This window comes from Dipteris shenzhenensis, chromosome 5, assembly GCF_047967505.1.
Source record: "Dipteris shenzhenensis isolate YYH24624 ecotype China chromosome 5, Dip_SZ_1.0, whole genome shotgun sequence".
Lineage (NCBI taxonomy): Eukaryota > Viridiplantae > Streptophyta > Polypodiopsida > Gleicheniales > Dipteridaceae > Dipteris > Dipteris shenzhenensis.
The window spans coordinates 23,787,427-23,803,998 of NC_141600.1; the positions used below are offsets into that span (position 1 = coordinate 23,787,427).

A 16,572-nucleotide genomic window follows, 5' to 3' on the forward strand; every position below is an offset into this window, starting at 1 on the left:
ATTTTTCAAAAAAAAAAACTATGAATCCATTTCTCAGGAAGCGTATGTTGGTTACTACTAGCCCCTTACGCGACCAAGCAGCATTGAGCACCCACCCCTGTCAAGAAGCTGCGGGTGGTCTTGGCCCATGAATATATCCCACCACAGTGCATGAGCCTAGCTACTTAGTTGTGTCGTTCCAAAGACCAGTGTGGACATTTAAGCAAGGAAGCTTACCTAACAGGCTCTCTCCATCTGGTTGATCACTTCCATGAGTTCCTTGATATTGTCGTTCTTCTCCATCCATTTTGCAGTCTCCGGGTCATTCCAATGACAACCTTCACACCCTCCTTCACCATGTTCACCTTGCTTCACCATGTTCACTCTTGTCACCTTGCTTCACCATGTCCACTCTTGTCACCCTGCTTCACCATGTTCACTCTTATCACCTCATTTCCCATGGACTCATGTCCCTTGGTCTTCTAATGATTGCTTTCTCCCTCTATCTCCATCATCACTTGGTCACTTGGTCTTCCCAATGACATCCTTGTCACCTCGTCGTCCCAGTGACAACCTTGTCACCTCGTAGTCGCACTGACCACCTTGTCACCTCATCGTCTCGATGACCACCTTGTCACTTGGTCGTCTCGGTGACCACCTTGTCACCTTGTCGTCTCGGTGACCACCTTGTCACCTCGTCGTCCTAGTGAGAACCTTGTCACCTCGTCGTCCCAGTGACAACCTTGTCACCTCGTTGTCTCAGTGACCACCTTGTCACTTGGTCGTCTCGGTAACCACCTTGTCACCTTGTCGTCCCAGTGACAACCTTGTCACCTTGTTGTCTCAGTGACAACCTTGTCACCTCGTTATTCCATGACAACCTTGTCACCCCCTTCTCAATGGGTCTTCCTCGTCATTCCAATGATAGTCTTGTCACCGTGGGTACATCGTGGTCACCTAGGACAATTTTTGCTATTTTTGGCAACTCTTGTTAAAATTGGCGGGAACTCGCTATGTTAGGCAATCTCTGGCTGATTTGGGATAAAATTAGCTATTTTTATGCACCTCGCTATTTTTAGCTCACCCCCTCTATTTTAGCCACCGCTCCATCTTTGAATGCTTCTCTTGCATCATTTGGCAGCCAACGTTGCTTGCCACATCTCCCTCTCCTTGCGCCACCTGCTCCAAGCTCTCCCTCTCCTTGCACCACCTGCTCCAAGCTTTACACTCTCCTTGCGCCACCTCCCTTCCTTCCCTAACCTCCTCTCTTCCTACGCAGCCCCCTTTCTTCCTATCAGCTCTTCCTACCCACGCCATCAGCCCCCCTCCATCTCCTACACATCCCTTATGCCATCAGCCCCTCCATCTCCTACGCAGCTCCTTCCCTCCCTTACCTCTCCTACGCAGCCCCCTCCTCTCTCACCTCTCTCAACCTCCTCCCTCCCTCGCCTCTCCAACAGCTCCCCCTCCCTCCCTCGCCTCTCCAACAGCTCTCCCTCCCTCCCTCTCCATCGCACCCCCTCCCTCCCTCTCCTCTCCATCGCAAACCCCCCCCCCCCCCCCTCCCTCCCTTACCTCTCCATCTCCTACACAGCTCCTTCCCTCCCTTACCTCTCCTACGCAGCCCCCTCCTCTCTCAACCTCCTCCCTCCCTCGCCTCTCCAACAGCGCACCCCCTCCCTCCCTCACCTCTCCAACAGCTCTCCCTCCCTCCCTCTCCATCGCACCCCCTCCCTCCCTCTCCTCTCCATCGCAACCCCCCCGCCCCCTCCCTCCCTCTCCATCACACCCCCCTCCCTCCCTCACCTCTCCAACCCCCCCCCCCCTTCTCTCGCCTCTCCTTCGCACCGCCCCTCCCTCCCTCTCCTCTCCATCGCAACCCCCCCTCTCACATCTCCATCGCACCTCCCCTCCCTCTTCTCTCCATCGCAACCCTCCTCTCTCAACCTCCTCCCTCCCTCGCCTCTCCAACAGTGCACCCCCTCCCTCCCTCACCTCTCCAACAACTCCCCCTCCCTCCCTTGCCTCTCCAACAGCTCTCCCTCCCTCCCTCTCCATCGCACCCCCTCCCTCCCTCTCCTCTCCATCACAACCCCCCCCCCCCTGCCTCCCTCTCCATCACACCCCCCTCCCTCCCTCACCTCTCCAAAACCCCCCCCCCCCTCTCTCGCCTCTCCTTCGCACCCCCCCTCCCTACCTCCCTCTCCTCTCCATCGCAACCCCCCCCTCTCACCTATCCATCGCACCTCCCCTCCCTCCCTCTCCTCTCCATCGCAAATCCCCCCCCCCTCTCACCTCTCCATTGCACCTCCCCTCCTTCCCTAACCTCTCCATCGCGCCCCTCCTCCCCTCGCATCTCCACCGGACAGCCCCCCCCCCCCATCTCTTACCTCTCCATCAAATAGCCCCCTCTCTCGCCTCTCCATCGACAAACAGCCCCCCTCTTGTGCCTCTCCACCGACAAACAGACCTCCTCTCTCGGCTCTCCATTGGCAGACAGCCCCCCTCTCTCGCCTCTCCATCATAGCCCCCACCTTCCTTCCCCTGGTTCTCTGGTGCATCACGGAGCCGCTTCCGCTCAGGCAGGTTCATGCCACAATCACGTCTTAAGTGCAAGACTCGCCTACTGAAGGACACTCTCTTCACTCCCTTCTACGCCATGAGCTCCAAGGCTCCTCCGGATCCCACCCTCGGATCTTCTCCTCTTCCCACTTCTCCCCTTCCCACGCAGGATTCCCAGGGCACGGCTTCTAGGAACTTCCATGAAGAAATTCCACGTCCAAAACGCTGTTTGGTTAACGCCTCACATATTGCTGACATGTATTGGTTTTTTCTCTCAAAGTTTTCAAGTAGAAAGTTCTTTTCTCTAGGAAAAGAAAAAACACTAGCCATCACATGCACAAATGCAAATTCGAGACACGAGCTGCAAACTCTCTTACTATGGATTGCACAAGGGACCCACTCCCTGAAAACATTCTTTTTCCAAATACAAGCATCTGAAAGAACCACACCTTCCATGGTCTCCACGTGCCTTTAAGAATAGTTCTACAATCACAATGATGCCTTCCAATGACTAGTAGTGCCCAATATTATTAATGATTTTCATTGCTTGATAATTATTTCAATGTTATTAGTTATGTAATCAAACTCTTTAAGTTTGCTCTAAATCTAATGCTTTCTTACACTTGTATTGAGATATCTTAAGTTTACAGATAAACAGCCTCTATTTAAAGTCGAAAATTGGCTTACTTGAGGAACTCCATGCAAGATGGAGGAAAAGCTGACTTAGCCAGACTCAGGATCCAAAATGTCAGCTATCGAATGCTACCTATAGGATCCATCACCCCTTCGGTAGAAAAAGGAGCACTTAATAAATGGCTCCCAAAGTTCATTACGTCCACATAGACACTACCAAAAAGTTACCCTTCTTGTTGCATTATCTATTAGTCTAGACAACCTATACTTTCATGTAATTTCACCATCCATTCTTTTCGCTTAATCCCCTTGGGTAGAAAAAGCAGCATTTCATAAATGGCTCCCAAAGTTCATTACGTCCACATAGACACATCCAAAAGTAACCCTTCTTGTTGCATTATCTACTAGTCTGGCCAACCTCTAATTTCATGTAATTTCAACCATTCTTTTCGCTTAACCTCATAGGTGTGAAGAAGACTCTCGAAAATATGAAAGCAGAGAATTCTAGTAAAGAGGAATAAATACAACCTTCAAGCGCTCTGCAGCATCACGAAATACAAACTCCTGCAAGATCAAATACAAGATTGATAATTTATGTCAATACTTTTGTGAGAAAAATATAATGACGAGATATGTAGAAGAAAAAACATGGGAAAAAACATGGGCTAAATTCTTATGTACTGAGTATTTATGGTACAAGGTTATTAGCACATGCCCTTTTCTTTAAAAACAATACTTAATTATTAGAAACCAGTCCTTAAGCTATCATGAAATCTTTAAAAATGCAATAACCTTGATAATGGAGGCACTAGCTTGAAAGGCAGCTGACAAAATCATCAGCAATGGCCATAAAATTCCTATTTGATTTGCGGAAGATGCCAATCCACTTCCACTACTGCAAATTACAATGGCATACCAAAATCAAATTTATGTGATAAAAGAACTTAAAGATATATTTTAAAAGCTTTCTTGCAAAGACACGTGCAGCTGCTGCTTGACATAGAAATGTGTTTGTATTACGTGAAATGCTGCCATTAGTGACTTGCATTTCATTCATTTATAAGATGCCAATAAACGTATGCATTTAATCTGCATGTTTACATATATGAATGTATGTGCAGCAATTTGTGCATATCTATCTAAGTATGACTATAAATCCCAACTAGGGCAAGATGGTCTAAGATAATTTTCTCAATTCCACTCGTGAGGGCAAATCACATAATAAGAGTACCTCAGAATGTCACATGCTTTGTGCATGTGTCTTGCCTCCTCACACGAATGCCACATTGAGATGAGTAAATATGCCTAAAGAGTGCAAACGTTTGAATAGCCAAAGACAACAACCCCCCCTTGCATGCATGCGCGACATCCCCGGCAACCCCTTCCCTCCCCCTCCCCCACATATGCCAGTTATGTCATTTGGATGAGATTGAGATAGAGACACACCTTACATTCATATGCACCTTGTACTATGGAATACACCAGATTTCTTATCATTGGTAACATCCCCTCAAGTCTTTGCACATTCGGCCCAACAACTTCTTGATAATCCTGAGCCTTGCATCACAAGACTTCCTACCCACTGTGAAGATAGTGGGAGAGAGGGAAGGAGTCTCACTTGCAGCTTTCTCACATACACAATGGGGGAATACACACACAGGTGGAGGCTGAAAACAATTTTCCTCTTCTTAGTTGTGAAAGCCAAAAGAACTCTTGTACAAAGAAATAGAAGAACCCTATATGTGGGTCTCAAACCAAACTCAACTAACTAAGGTGGCATACTAACTGAGCCACGAACTAGAGTAGATAAGGATAGCTGTCATCCAGCTATTATTCGTGGGCGGTGTACCAACCGCATCTGCAGCTAACAAGTCAGTGACATAAATACACAATGGTCACCCTGGCATATCACGAGTGGAGCTCGATATCTCAATACTCCCCCTCGAGCTCAATCCTAATTCTTGCACACCAAGCAGGTCTCTGAACTTGCGCAGCTTCTCTGCGTCCAATGCCTTCGTGAATATGTCAGCTACCTGATCCTCTGTGCTGACATAAACTAGATCAATAAGACCTAGTAAAACCTTCTCCCGCACATAGTGATAATGCACCTCAATGTGCTTTGTTCTAGCATGATAGACTGGGTTATTTGCCAAGTGTATACTGCTCATGTTGTCACAATAAATGACAACTGGCCCATCTGTAGACTAATGCATATCATAAAGTAGCTTATGCAACCAAGCTACCTCACATGCTACCATTGCTGCACCCCTGTACTCAGCCTCTGTGCTCGACAAGGCAACTATACTTCAATAAGACCTAGTAAAATCTTCTCCCGCACATAGTGATAATGCACCTCAATGTGCTTTGTTCTAGCATGATAGACTGGGTTATTTGCCAAGTGTATACTGCTCATGTTGTCACAATAAATGACAACTGACCCATCTGTAGACTGATGCATACCATAAAGTAGCTTATGCAACCAAGCTACCTCATATGCTGCCATTGTTGCACCCCTATACTCAGCCTCTGTGCTCGACAAGGCAACTGTAGGCTATTTCTTGCTGCTCCAGGTGACTGCAGCACTCCCAAAAGAAAACACATATCCACTGGTAGATCGTCTATCAGAGGTACTACCAGCCCAATCAGCATCAGTGTATCCATGCAACTGTATCTGAACCCCAGCCTCATAAAATAGTCCATACTGCAATGTGGACTTCACATACCTGAATATGCGTCTAGCCACATCCAAATGCGGTTTCCTTGGAGCCTGCATAAACTGACTTACCAATCTAACAGCATAGCTTAAATCTGGTCTGGTAATAGTCATATAAATCCAACTTCCTACTATGCGTCTGTACATAGTAGGGTCTTCTAGAAGCTCACCTGCATCTGTGCTCAGCTTCACATTCTGCTCCAAAGGAACTGAAATAGGCTTGCAGCTTGTCATCCCATATTTGGACAGCATGTCCAATCCATACTGCCTCTGTAAGAGCTGTATCCCACTTGGTGATCTAATCACCTCAATGCCCAAGAAATAACGCAGCTCTCCCAAATTCTTCATCTCAAACTTCTGCTTCAATAGCATTTTCACATGAAGGATATCTTCATCACTATCACCTGTGATGATCAAATCATCAACATAAATAACAAGCAGCATAATACATTTCTTTGTTTTTCTCACATAGAGTGAGAAATCTGCCTTGGAAATCTGAAAGCCAATAGTGACAAGATACTGTCCTATCTTGTCAGACCATGCTCTAGGTGCTTGCTTCAAGCCATACAAGGCTTTCTTCAACCTGCAAACAAACTCAGGATGAATAGCATGAACATAACCTGGTGGCTGCTCCATAAAGACCTCTTCTTGCAAATCACCATGCAAGAAGGGATTCTCCCTTTGATGCAGCCATAGCAATGACTGCTCTTACAGTTGCCATCCTTGCAACCGGACTGAATGTTCCTTCATAATCAATGCCATATGTCTGTGCATACCCCTTGACAACTAATCTTGCCTTGTATCTGTTCACAGAACCATCTGCATTGTGCTTGATCTTATAAATCCACTTACAGCCAATTGCATTCTTGTCTTTAGGCAAAGGCACCAATTCCCATGTAGCATTTGCTTCCAAGGCATCCATTTATTCATCCATGGCTTTCTCCCATTTTTCATTTCCCATGGCTTGCTCAAAAGAAGTGGGTTCTGGTTCCTGTATCACTTTGACCATATAGGCATAGTGAATGGCTGTAAATCCATCATTATTTCAGCCTATCCACAGGATACCTAGCTCTGGTAGACCTGTGCATACCCCTTGACAACTAATCTTGCCTTGTATCTGTTCACAGAACCATCTGCATTGTGCTTGATCTTATAAACCCACTTACAGACAATTGCATTCTTGTCTTTAGGCAAAGGCACCAATTCCCATGTAGCATTTGCTTCCAAGGCATCCATTTCTTCATCCATGGCTTTCTCCCATTTTTCATTTCCCATGGCTTGCTCAAAAGAAGTGGGTTCTGGTTCCTGTATCACTTTGACCATATAGGCATAGTGAATGACTGTAAATCCATCATATTTCAGCCTATCCACAGAATACCTAGCTCTGGTAGACCTGCGCAAAATAGGCTCACTTCCAAGTGCTCTCAAAACATCCCTGGTCTTCCTTACTCCAGGTGTAACGACAGAAGGAATACCCAACTAATCATCAATGCTCTGTTCTGAGCCACTAGATTCACCATCCACATAAGAGTGACCTGCATTCACATCAAACATGGGCTGATCTACCTTCTCTTTTCCTTTTCGTGATACCTGCGTACCATTATCTGCATTGCTTTACGGAGATTCTCCTGATCTCAATCTGCCTGTCCATGGTAAAGTATGTGAACCACTAGAGGACACTGCAGGTCCATTGATATTTTGTGATTGCTGCTGTGAATTCTGTGCAGCATTACCATTTTGTGCATCTACATCAATCATCACATTTACTGGTTTATACCAGCTGCTCATCTCATCAAAAACAACATCTCTGCTCACTGTAAACTTACGAGTAGAAGGGTTATAGCATCTATACCCTTTCTGCTGCAAAGAATAACCAATAAAGACGCACTTCTCAGCTTTTGGATCCAACTTGGACCTCAACTCATCTGGCACATAAACATAGGCAATGCAACCAAAAATTTTCAAATGAGAAATGTCTGGTTTCCTACCAGTATACATCTCCTCTGGCGTCATGCCATGTATTGCTGCAGTGGGAGTCCTGTTCATTATGTAAACTATTGTAGCATCTGCTTCAGCCCAATAATAATCTGGTAGATCTTTTTCATTTAGCATGGCCCGAGATACCTCTCCAATATGCCTGTTTTTCCTTTCTGCAAGTCCATTTTGCTGTGGGGTATGACTGCATGAATATTGCTGCTTTATGCCATGCTCCTGCAGGAACCTTGCAAACTCATTTGAGAGGTACTCTCCCCTTCCATCTGACCTTAGGCATTTTATTTGCAGGTTTGTTTCTTTTTCAACCATAGCTTTAAAAGCTTTGAAGTGCCCAAACACTTCACTTTCCTTTTTCATAAAATACACCCAAACTTTTCTATTGAAGTCATCAATAAAAGTGACAAAATAGTGACAACCTCCAATAGATGCAGCTTTAGTAGTCCACACATCAGAGTGGATTAATTCCAATGGCTTTTTACTCTCTTGAACATGCCTAGGAAATGGTTTCCTTGCCTGTTTTCCAAATTGACAGGCTTCACAAACCTTATGCATTTCTGCAACCTTGAATTTAGGCAATCCTGCAATAATATTTTGGGCTTGCATTGATTTAAGTCGCTGTATATTAACATGACCAATGCGTTTATGTCAGATATCAATATCTGCAACTGCACCCGTCCCATGTGCAAACATTGCTGCACTCAATTCAGGCATGTCCACATCCAATGTAAATATCCTGCCCTTCTTCTTTCCTTTTGCTATCAAGCGACCGTTATTTTTCATATCCTCAACAAAGCATCCATGAGGATTAAATCTGACCTGCAAGCCCTGCTCAACCATTTGACCAATAGAAACTAGGTTCTTGGTGATGTTCGGGACATGAAATACATCAGACATGTATTTCTTTTTTCCATCCTGCATAGACAAAGGAATTTTACCAATCTGCACAATAGGATGTGCAGTATCATCACCAGTCTCCACAAATCCTCGTTTTTTCATTTTCCTTGCATCCTGCATCCATTCTGCATGACCTGTCATGTGGTTTGACGCACCTGAGTCAACATACCACACATCATTTTGTTCTTCTGCACTTGTCACAGAATTGGTCATGTGCTGCACCATAAATAGATGCTCATTTCTGTCATCACCCTATGTACTAGAAGATGCATAATTGCCTTGCTGCAATTTTCCATTCATAATGTCATTCTGCTTTTTGTAGCAGTCCTTAGCCATATGACCCATTTTACCACAGTAGTAGCATTCAACATTGTTGTTTGCATTTTGGCCTCTCTGCCATCCACCACGGCCTCTTTGGTTCCCCCTGCCTCTAGAGTTACCACGTCCTCCTCCATAGGACTGGTTTTCTTGAGTTTGTTACATATTCTGATTTCTACCACGACCTGCAGATCAGCCTCCTCTTCCTCTGCCTCTGCCTTTGCCTCTGCCTCTTCCAGCATTTGAGTAGAAGATAGTTTCTTTTGAAGTTCCTCCTGAAGAAGATGCACCCCCATTTCTCTGCTCTTCAGAAATTAGAAGAGCAAACAACTCTTCAAAATCAGGAAATTTTTCACGGACGGCAATGGATGTCCGGAACTGTGCATAATCCTTTCCTAGACCATTCAAGGTCACAGAAACTAGATCATCATCTTCCACTAGCGACCCAATGGAAGCAAGTGCATCTGTAATTTTCTTCACCTTCATGTGATAGTCATTGATGCTCAAATTTTCTCTCTGCACATTGTGCAACTCCTGTTTGAGCTGCATTTTCCTGGCTTGCGTATTTGTGCTGTACATTTTTGCCAAAGTATCCCATGCCTCCTTTGGCGTACTTGCATCCTGAATATGCACAATCATAGAATCTGAAATACTGACAGACAGCCAGTACATAACTTTTCTGGCTCTCTCATGCCATCCTTTAAATGCCTGCATTTCTTGTTGATTAGGAACATTAAGAAGAGCTGGTTCTTCTTCATTTCCTGTAATGAACTCCCAATAGCCTTTTCCCATAAGGAAATTCGTCATTCTAAACTTCCATGCCTGGAAGTTGTTCTTGTCAAGCTTTTCAGTGACAATCTGTGAAAGAGAATCAGACGCCATTACAGAACATTGCAAAATATTCTGTCACTGCAAAAAAACACAGCTTTTGCCTCACAAGGGCAGATCTGCAAAACTGACGAAAGTGGTATTTGACCACACAGTCACTTCCTAGTGACGATTTTGCATCAACAGGCAACAAGCATGATTCTGCAACTCCCAATATCTCTGCACACAAGCATACCATGCAATTTCTGCGGCAACTTTTCACCGATCAGTAGAGCAGTGGTCGCACAGCAAGAACAGGGCCTTTTTCTGAGTGCCTGTGAAGAACTTCCGCCTTCAAAACGGGCCCCGAAATGACCTCGAATCAGAAAAATAAAGTCATCGAGGGCTTCGTCCTTCCCTCGCAGCATGTACCGCCCTCTCGCCACACCACGAAGGGCGTCTCAATCTAAGACAGTGCACTCTTGCACTTCTGGCTGTGCTACCTGCAAAGATTTGCTCCCAAACTCGAAAAAGGAAAGTAACACTGGTCCTCTTACCAGGACACCGTGAACTTGGTTTGCTTTCTTGAGCTCCTTACCACGAACAAGGCTCTGATACCATGTGAAGATAGTGGGAGAGAGAAAAGGAGTCTCACTTGCGGCTTTCTCACATACTTTTTGGTGAAAGAAGATTACTATATTAACATAAAATCAATGTACATGACATTAGACTCCAAAGGAGAGCCCAATGAAAGAACTCAAAAACAGTGAGAGAACACTTCAAGGCTAGTAGCATCCAAGTCCCTTGCAGCAAAACTATCATATAAGGATTGCTTGAGGGACATTCTGAAGAAAATATATGCCTGAGGAAACTGTTGACCCATCCTGGAATGCAGTCTCTGTGTCCAAATGGTCCATAGTACCCAAAAGCGAGTCCAGTGAAAGAAGAGGAGGAATGGAGACATCTGAGATGAGAGGCTTTAATAGGTGCCTGTAAAGCGAGAGGCGATTCAAACACCTTGCTCCAATGGATGCTTTCCAAGCGAAAAGAATTACCATGATGAGAGGAAGCACCTGTCCATTTAGCATATGAAAGAATTCTCTTCCAATCATGAATAAAAGCAGTAGAAACAGGGCAACCAGGAATTTTTCCCTGAAATGTGGTCATGACTCCTTTCCAGTGATCTGTAATCCAATGCCCATATGCATGGGACGTCATGTTTCCACACATAGCTGCTAATAATAGCCCATGGCTGTTTTTGCTGAAAGAAATCAGCAATCATAGTGCTCTAAACCTGGAGATTGAGAATATTCAGCCCCCCATGAGTCTTGGGTGAACAAATAGACTGCATTGGTAGTAGCCGCAAAGCCTTTTTGTGAGATTTGCTTTTCCAAAATATCTCCATAGCCTGTTACATATAGGAAGCCAACTACTTAAAAGACCAGGGAAGAAGAGGCAAATAGAATTGCACATATGCCAATGGACTGTACTATCCGAAGTCAAACATGTAGAGGCCAAGTGGACAAATGCCAGTATTCCAGCTTCTTGTTGATCTTTTGAAGCACCCATTTGAGCTGGTGTTGCGGGGTAATATTCCAGCCAATGGGGTAGCCTAGATGCCTCACAATAGTATGGGAAGAGATAATGTGGCCTGGCCAGAGAAGTGCATGCCAATCAGCTTCTTTCATAGCTAGAAGTTTTGATTTCTGAAAATTGATATGCAGTCCAGCAGCTATACCAAAGTCATTCAGTGCATGCATCAAATGAGAAAGGTCACTTTGAGAATTCCTGGGCATAAAGTATGAATCATCAGCATATGCCTGTGTTATAAACTCTATCTCTTGTTCACGAAGCTCTATTCCTACGTGGATACAAATCACCGGCGATGGCATTCATTTGTTCCACCCAGCCAAACTCTCATGGATAGCAGATCATCTGATCCCCACGTTCCTTCGTTATTTTCATGCTTATCCATGAGACCCACAATTCCCTAGATAGTTCTCCGTGCCAAATGTCATCAATTTAGCCTCTCCACTTGGTGCACCTTTTTACCCCTCTCTTGGGGCACATTAAAAACCACTTGCCCCTTGGCATTATTGCACATTTAGGTGCACCTAGGCCTTAGCACTCAGAACTACCTAGTCAATGCCATTCCACCCTCACCTAGGACCTTGGCAGTTACTTCTCTTGACCATTTCGATTACGCACATTAACTATTACAAAAGTTGGTCATCTAAGAGAAAATGCCCACCGATCTATCCGAGGTCTTGCTATCTCGGCTAGAGCATAACATTCCTTCGCTCTTCAAGCATCAGCGTCCTCGATGATGAAATCTGGGAACACTCTCCGTAACTGATATACGGATTCCCAGGTAGCTTCCGATAGAGGCTGACCATGCCATGCAACCAACACCGTGGGTATCTTCCGATTTCGTATTTGCATTGTTCCTCGGTCCAGGATTCTTGTTGGTTTGCGCCTTGCAATATCCTCTATCTCCTGAAACAAAACCACACCTTCTATTAGTGAGTCACCTGTATGCAAAAATTTCTTTAAGCGCGAAACATGAAAAACCGGGTGCACCTTACACCCCTGTGGCAATTCCAATTTATAGGCTACACTGCCTATTCTCTTTAGAATTAACCACGGCCCACAGTATCGAGGTGATAACTTAGCACACTCTCCTGAAGTCAACGACTTCGAGTGTGAAGGAACTCTGAGAAAAACTTTTTCTCCTTCTTTAAATACTCTTATAGACCGATTTTCATCCGCATATACCTTGGCTCTATCCATAGCTTGGCGGATATTAGCTCTCGCAAGTGCTAGCATCTCCCGCATCTGAACTACAAAGTTCACGGCACTAGGCACTTTCTGAGGTACTCCAACTATAGTCGGATTGGTTGGTCTATAACCATAGTTCAGTTCAAACGGACTGAACCCGGTAGAGGAATGTTTCCTAGCATTGTAGGCAAACTCCAACAATGGCAACCACTTGTCCCACGTATGTTGCCTCAATGACACATATGCCCTCAGCATATCCTCTAAAGTCTGGTTGACTCTCTCCGTCTGACCATCCGTCTCAGGATGATCCCCACTACTCATTCCCAACTCAGTCCTCAGTGTCTCAAATACCGCTGTCCAAAAATGACCGGTAAATCTGACATCTCTGTCTGACACTATGGATCTAGGCAATCCATGCAAACGAAATATATGTCTAATGAACAAATCCGCCACTTGCGGGGCACTAACAGACTCTCTAGTCGGAATGAAGTGAGCCATCTTGGTTAGACGATCAACCACCACAAGGATAGAATTATATCCTCCTTGTGTTGCAGGTAGCCTTACAATAAAGTCCATGGAAATGCTCTCCCACTTACTTAGTGGTATTTCCAAGGGCTGTAAAAGTCCGGGTGGCTTCACCCGCTCGGCCTTACTTACCTGACACGAGAAACACCGTGTCACATATTCATGAATATGCTTTTTCATCTTTGGCCAAAAGAAATCTCGCTTCACGAGATCATATGTCTTCTCGACACCCGGATGTCCCGCACACGGGCTATCATGGCATTGTCGAATGACTCTCTGCCTGAGATCATTCTGACCAGGTACTACAACCTTGCCATTTCTAACTAGCATACCATCCCTTATGGTATATCTTGCATAAGTTTGGCCTTTTCTGGATGCCAGGTCATCCTTTTCACTTTCCCCGGGTTTTAACACATGAGCTTTAGGCCATAAGCTCTGGACAAACTCGTCCACCTTTTGAGTTTCTCTTATCTCGGTCATTAGAGCACTCTCTAATACCGTGAAACTCAGGTTGTGCATAATGCGAGACAACGCATCAGCCACCTTATTATCTTTTCCTCTTCGGTACCGAATCGTTAGATTAAACTCCTGCATGAGCTCTGCCCACCTAGCTTGGCGGCCCCTCAAGTCAGGTTGTTTACAAAAATGTTTCAGAGTATCATGATCCACATCCACATAAAACTCTGAACCATACAAATAATGCCTCCATGTTTTCAAAGCATGGATAACAGCATACAACTCTAATTCATGAGTTGGCCAATTCCTTTGAGAGGGAGAAAGCTTCTTGCTTTCAAAGGCTACTGGCCTTCCCTCTTGAAGGAGAACTGCTCCTACCGCAATGCCACTTGCATCGGTTTCTAGGAACAACGGTTTCTGGGGAGCAACTATTTTTAACACCAGTCCTGAGACCACAGCTTGTTTTATGGTGTTAAAACTTTCTTGTTGATTCTGTCCCCAAATAAAAGGTACTTTATCCAAGGTCAGATCAGTCAATGGCGATACTATTCCGAAATATCCTTTGATATGCCTTCTATAGAACTGGACAAATCCCAAGAATGATCGCAACACGGTCAGACTCTGAGGGATTGGCTAAGTTAGTATCGCAGTCACTTTCTTCGGATCCATTTCTACCCCCTGTGGAGTAATTATGAACCCTAAATATTCCAGCCTAACCATACACAGTATAGTTTTCTTCTTATTCACATAAAGACTGGCTTTCCTCAAAGTACTGAACACTATCCTTAAGTGTTCACGATGCTCAGTAATAGTTTTACTGAATATCAGGATATCGTCAATAAAATGTACTACGAACTTTCCGAGGTCCTGCTATCTCGGCGAGAGCATAACAGCCTGTGCAAGAAATGACTGTGCCCCTGGAATTTGCAAGCCATGAAGATGTCCTGTGTCTGCAAGATAGTCCATGTGCAACAGTAACGGATGGGTAGCAATGGTATACAGTAAGGAACTAAGAGGGCATCCATGTCTCACTGAGCGGGTCATAGTCCAAGTTCTTGACAATCCACCACCAAGCAGGCACTGCGCCGTGGCATAAGAATAGAGCCAGTAGATAATATGGACGAGCCGAGGGCCAAATCCCAATTTATGCATAGTCTGAGAAATGAAATCCCAATGGACAGTATCAAATGCTTTCGCAATGTCTACTTGCAGAATGAGAACATCTTGTTTAGAATATTTGGCATACTCAATCGCAAGCAAAGCATTGGAGATATTGTCAGTGATCTGCCTTCTGGGGACAAACCCATACTGCCTAGGATGAAGTCCTGCTTGCAAAAGGAAGCGAACCCTGAGGACAATCATTTTAGCGATGAGTTTGTAAATAACAGGCATGAGAGATAAAGGCCGCCAATCAGCCATCGTCTCACACAACCTTTTTTTGGGAATCAATTTGACTAGGCCATGTTTCCAGGATGGAGGAAGAGATTGTTCTGCCCAAGCATGATTGATCATTAGAAGAAGAGTGTTCTTGAGATCATCCCAAAATGTACGGAAAATTCGACAGTCAATCCATCCCAACCAGGAGAGCTGCTTTTACGTAGATGACTCAAAGCATCATCTAGTTCACTAAGCATAAAAGGCTGCTCCAATGCATGAGCCTGTTCCCGAGACAATATGGGCTGGACATGCATAAGAAATTGAGACCTAGCTGCATTCACTTGTATCAAATGATCAGGCTGAAGAGAAAAGAGATGTTGGAAATGACTAGAACATTGCAATTCCAATTCTGATTTGAAAGTGGTCCAGGTGCCATCATCTTTCTTGATCTTGCAAATATTCTCCTTTCGCCTATCCGCGTGGAGACCTTTAAAAAAGGCCTTGGAGGAATAGCCCTTATCCAAAAGGGGTTTCATGCGAGCTCGGATTTGCCACTTCTTTAATTTGCGAAGATCATTTTGGTGAATGATATGAACCGCATAAGCACAAGAATCTTGTTCAGAAGAGGTAAGCTGTCTATGAGAACTGATTGCATCCATTTGCTGCTTGTGAGATTGAGCCCATTTCAGCTTGAGCCTGAGGTTACCCATGTAGCTCTGTCCATAATCTTGAATAACAGCCTACAAGCGATGAGCAAGACTGACCCAAGCAAAATCCATATCCTCCTGAGCATGTGAGAGGAGGGGACGGACAGCCACTCTCACCATGTTCTGAAATTGTTGATGAAGCAAATAAGCACTGTTAACATGGAGCAGTCGATGACCAAAAAAAGGCATATCATCTGTCAGACGTGCTATAGATAATGTCAAGCATACTGGAAAATGATCAGATAGCAAGAGGGAATGATCAACCCATAGTGTACATGTAAAATCAGCATACTGCTGAGCATGCAGCAAATACCATCTGTCAAGTCGAACCCAGTAATGAGTAAAGGCATTGTGATGATATGTATAACCCATATCTCTGTCCCTTAATGAGAGCCATAGATCTTCTGCATGCAGGAATGAGAGCATATCTTCCCAATGTCGAAGCTCAGTGGGGATCATGTGAGAGAACGATGAGTGGTATTTCTTGAGTGGCAGGTGAGTTGTTAAAGTCTCCACACAAAAAAGCATTGGACAGCCATGGATATTGTTTGAGGGAGACCCACATTTGAGCTCTAGTCGCAGAAGTTTGTGAGGCATAAACAGATGCTATTTCATAGAGATCAGCCTGCCAAGTGCACCTGATCACCATCCATCGACCCTGAGGGTCATTGTAAGCAGCCATGGGCTGCATATCATGTTTTACCAGCATGCAAACCCCCGAAAAGTGCATTGTACCAGCATAAAAAATATCATAACCAGCATAGTGGCCTTGCTGACCAGCCAAGAAGTATTGGTTGTGTTCTTGTAAAGAGATCACATCGGGATGCA

The 16,572-nt window shown here is 44.8% G+C and overlaps 1 protein-coding gene across 1 annotated transcript in view; it reads right to left on the bottom strand.

Annotated features, from left to right (window-relative positions):
* The window catches only part of CLT2 (CRT (chloroquine-resistance transporter)-like transporter 2), a 95,717-nt gene that overhangs the window by 20,985 nt on the left and 58,160 nt on the right, over nt 1-16,572 (bottom strand). The window contains exons 5-6 of the mRNA XM_087374694.1: nt 3,967-4,069; nt 3,703-3,738 (exon numbers count right to left, since the gene is read on the bottom strand). Coding sequence (XP_087230820.1) covers nt 3,703-3,738; nt 3,967-4,069 — 139 coding nt within the window. The remainder of the gene's footprint in view (nt 1-3,702; nt 3,739-3,966; nt 4,070-16,572) is intronic.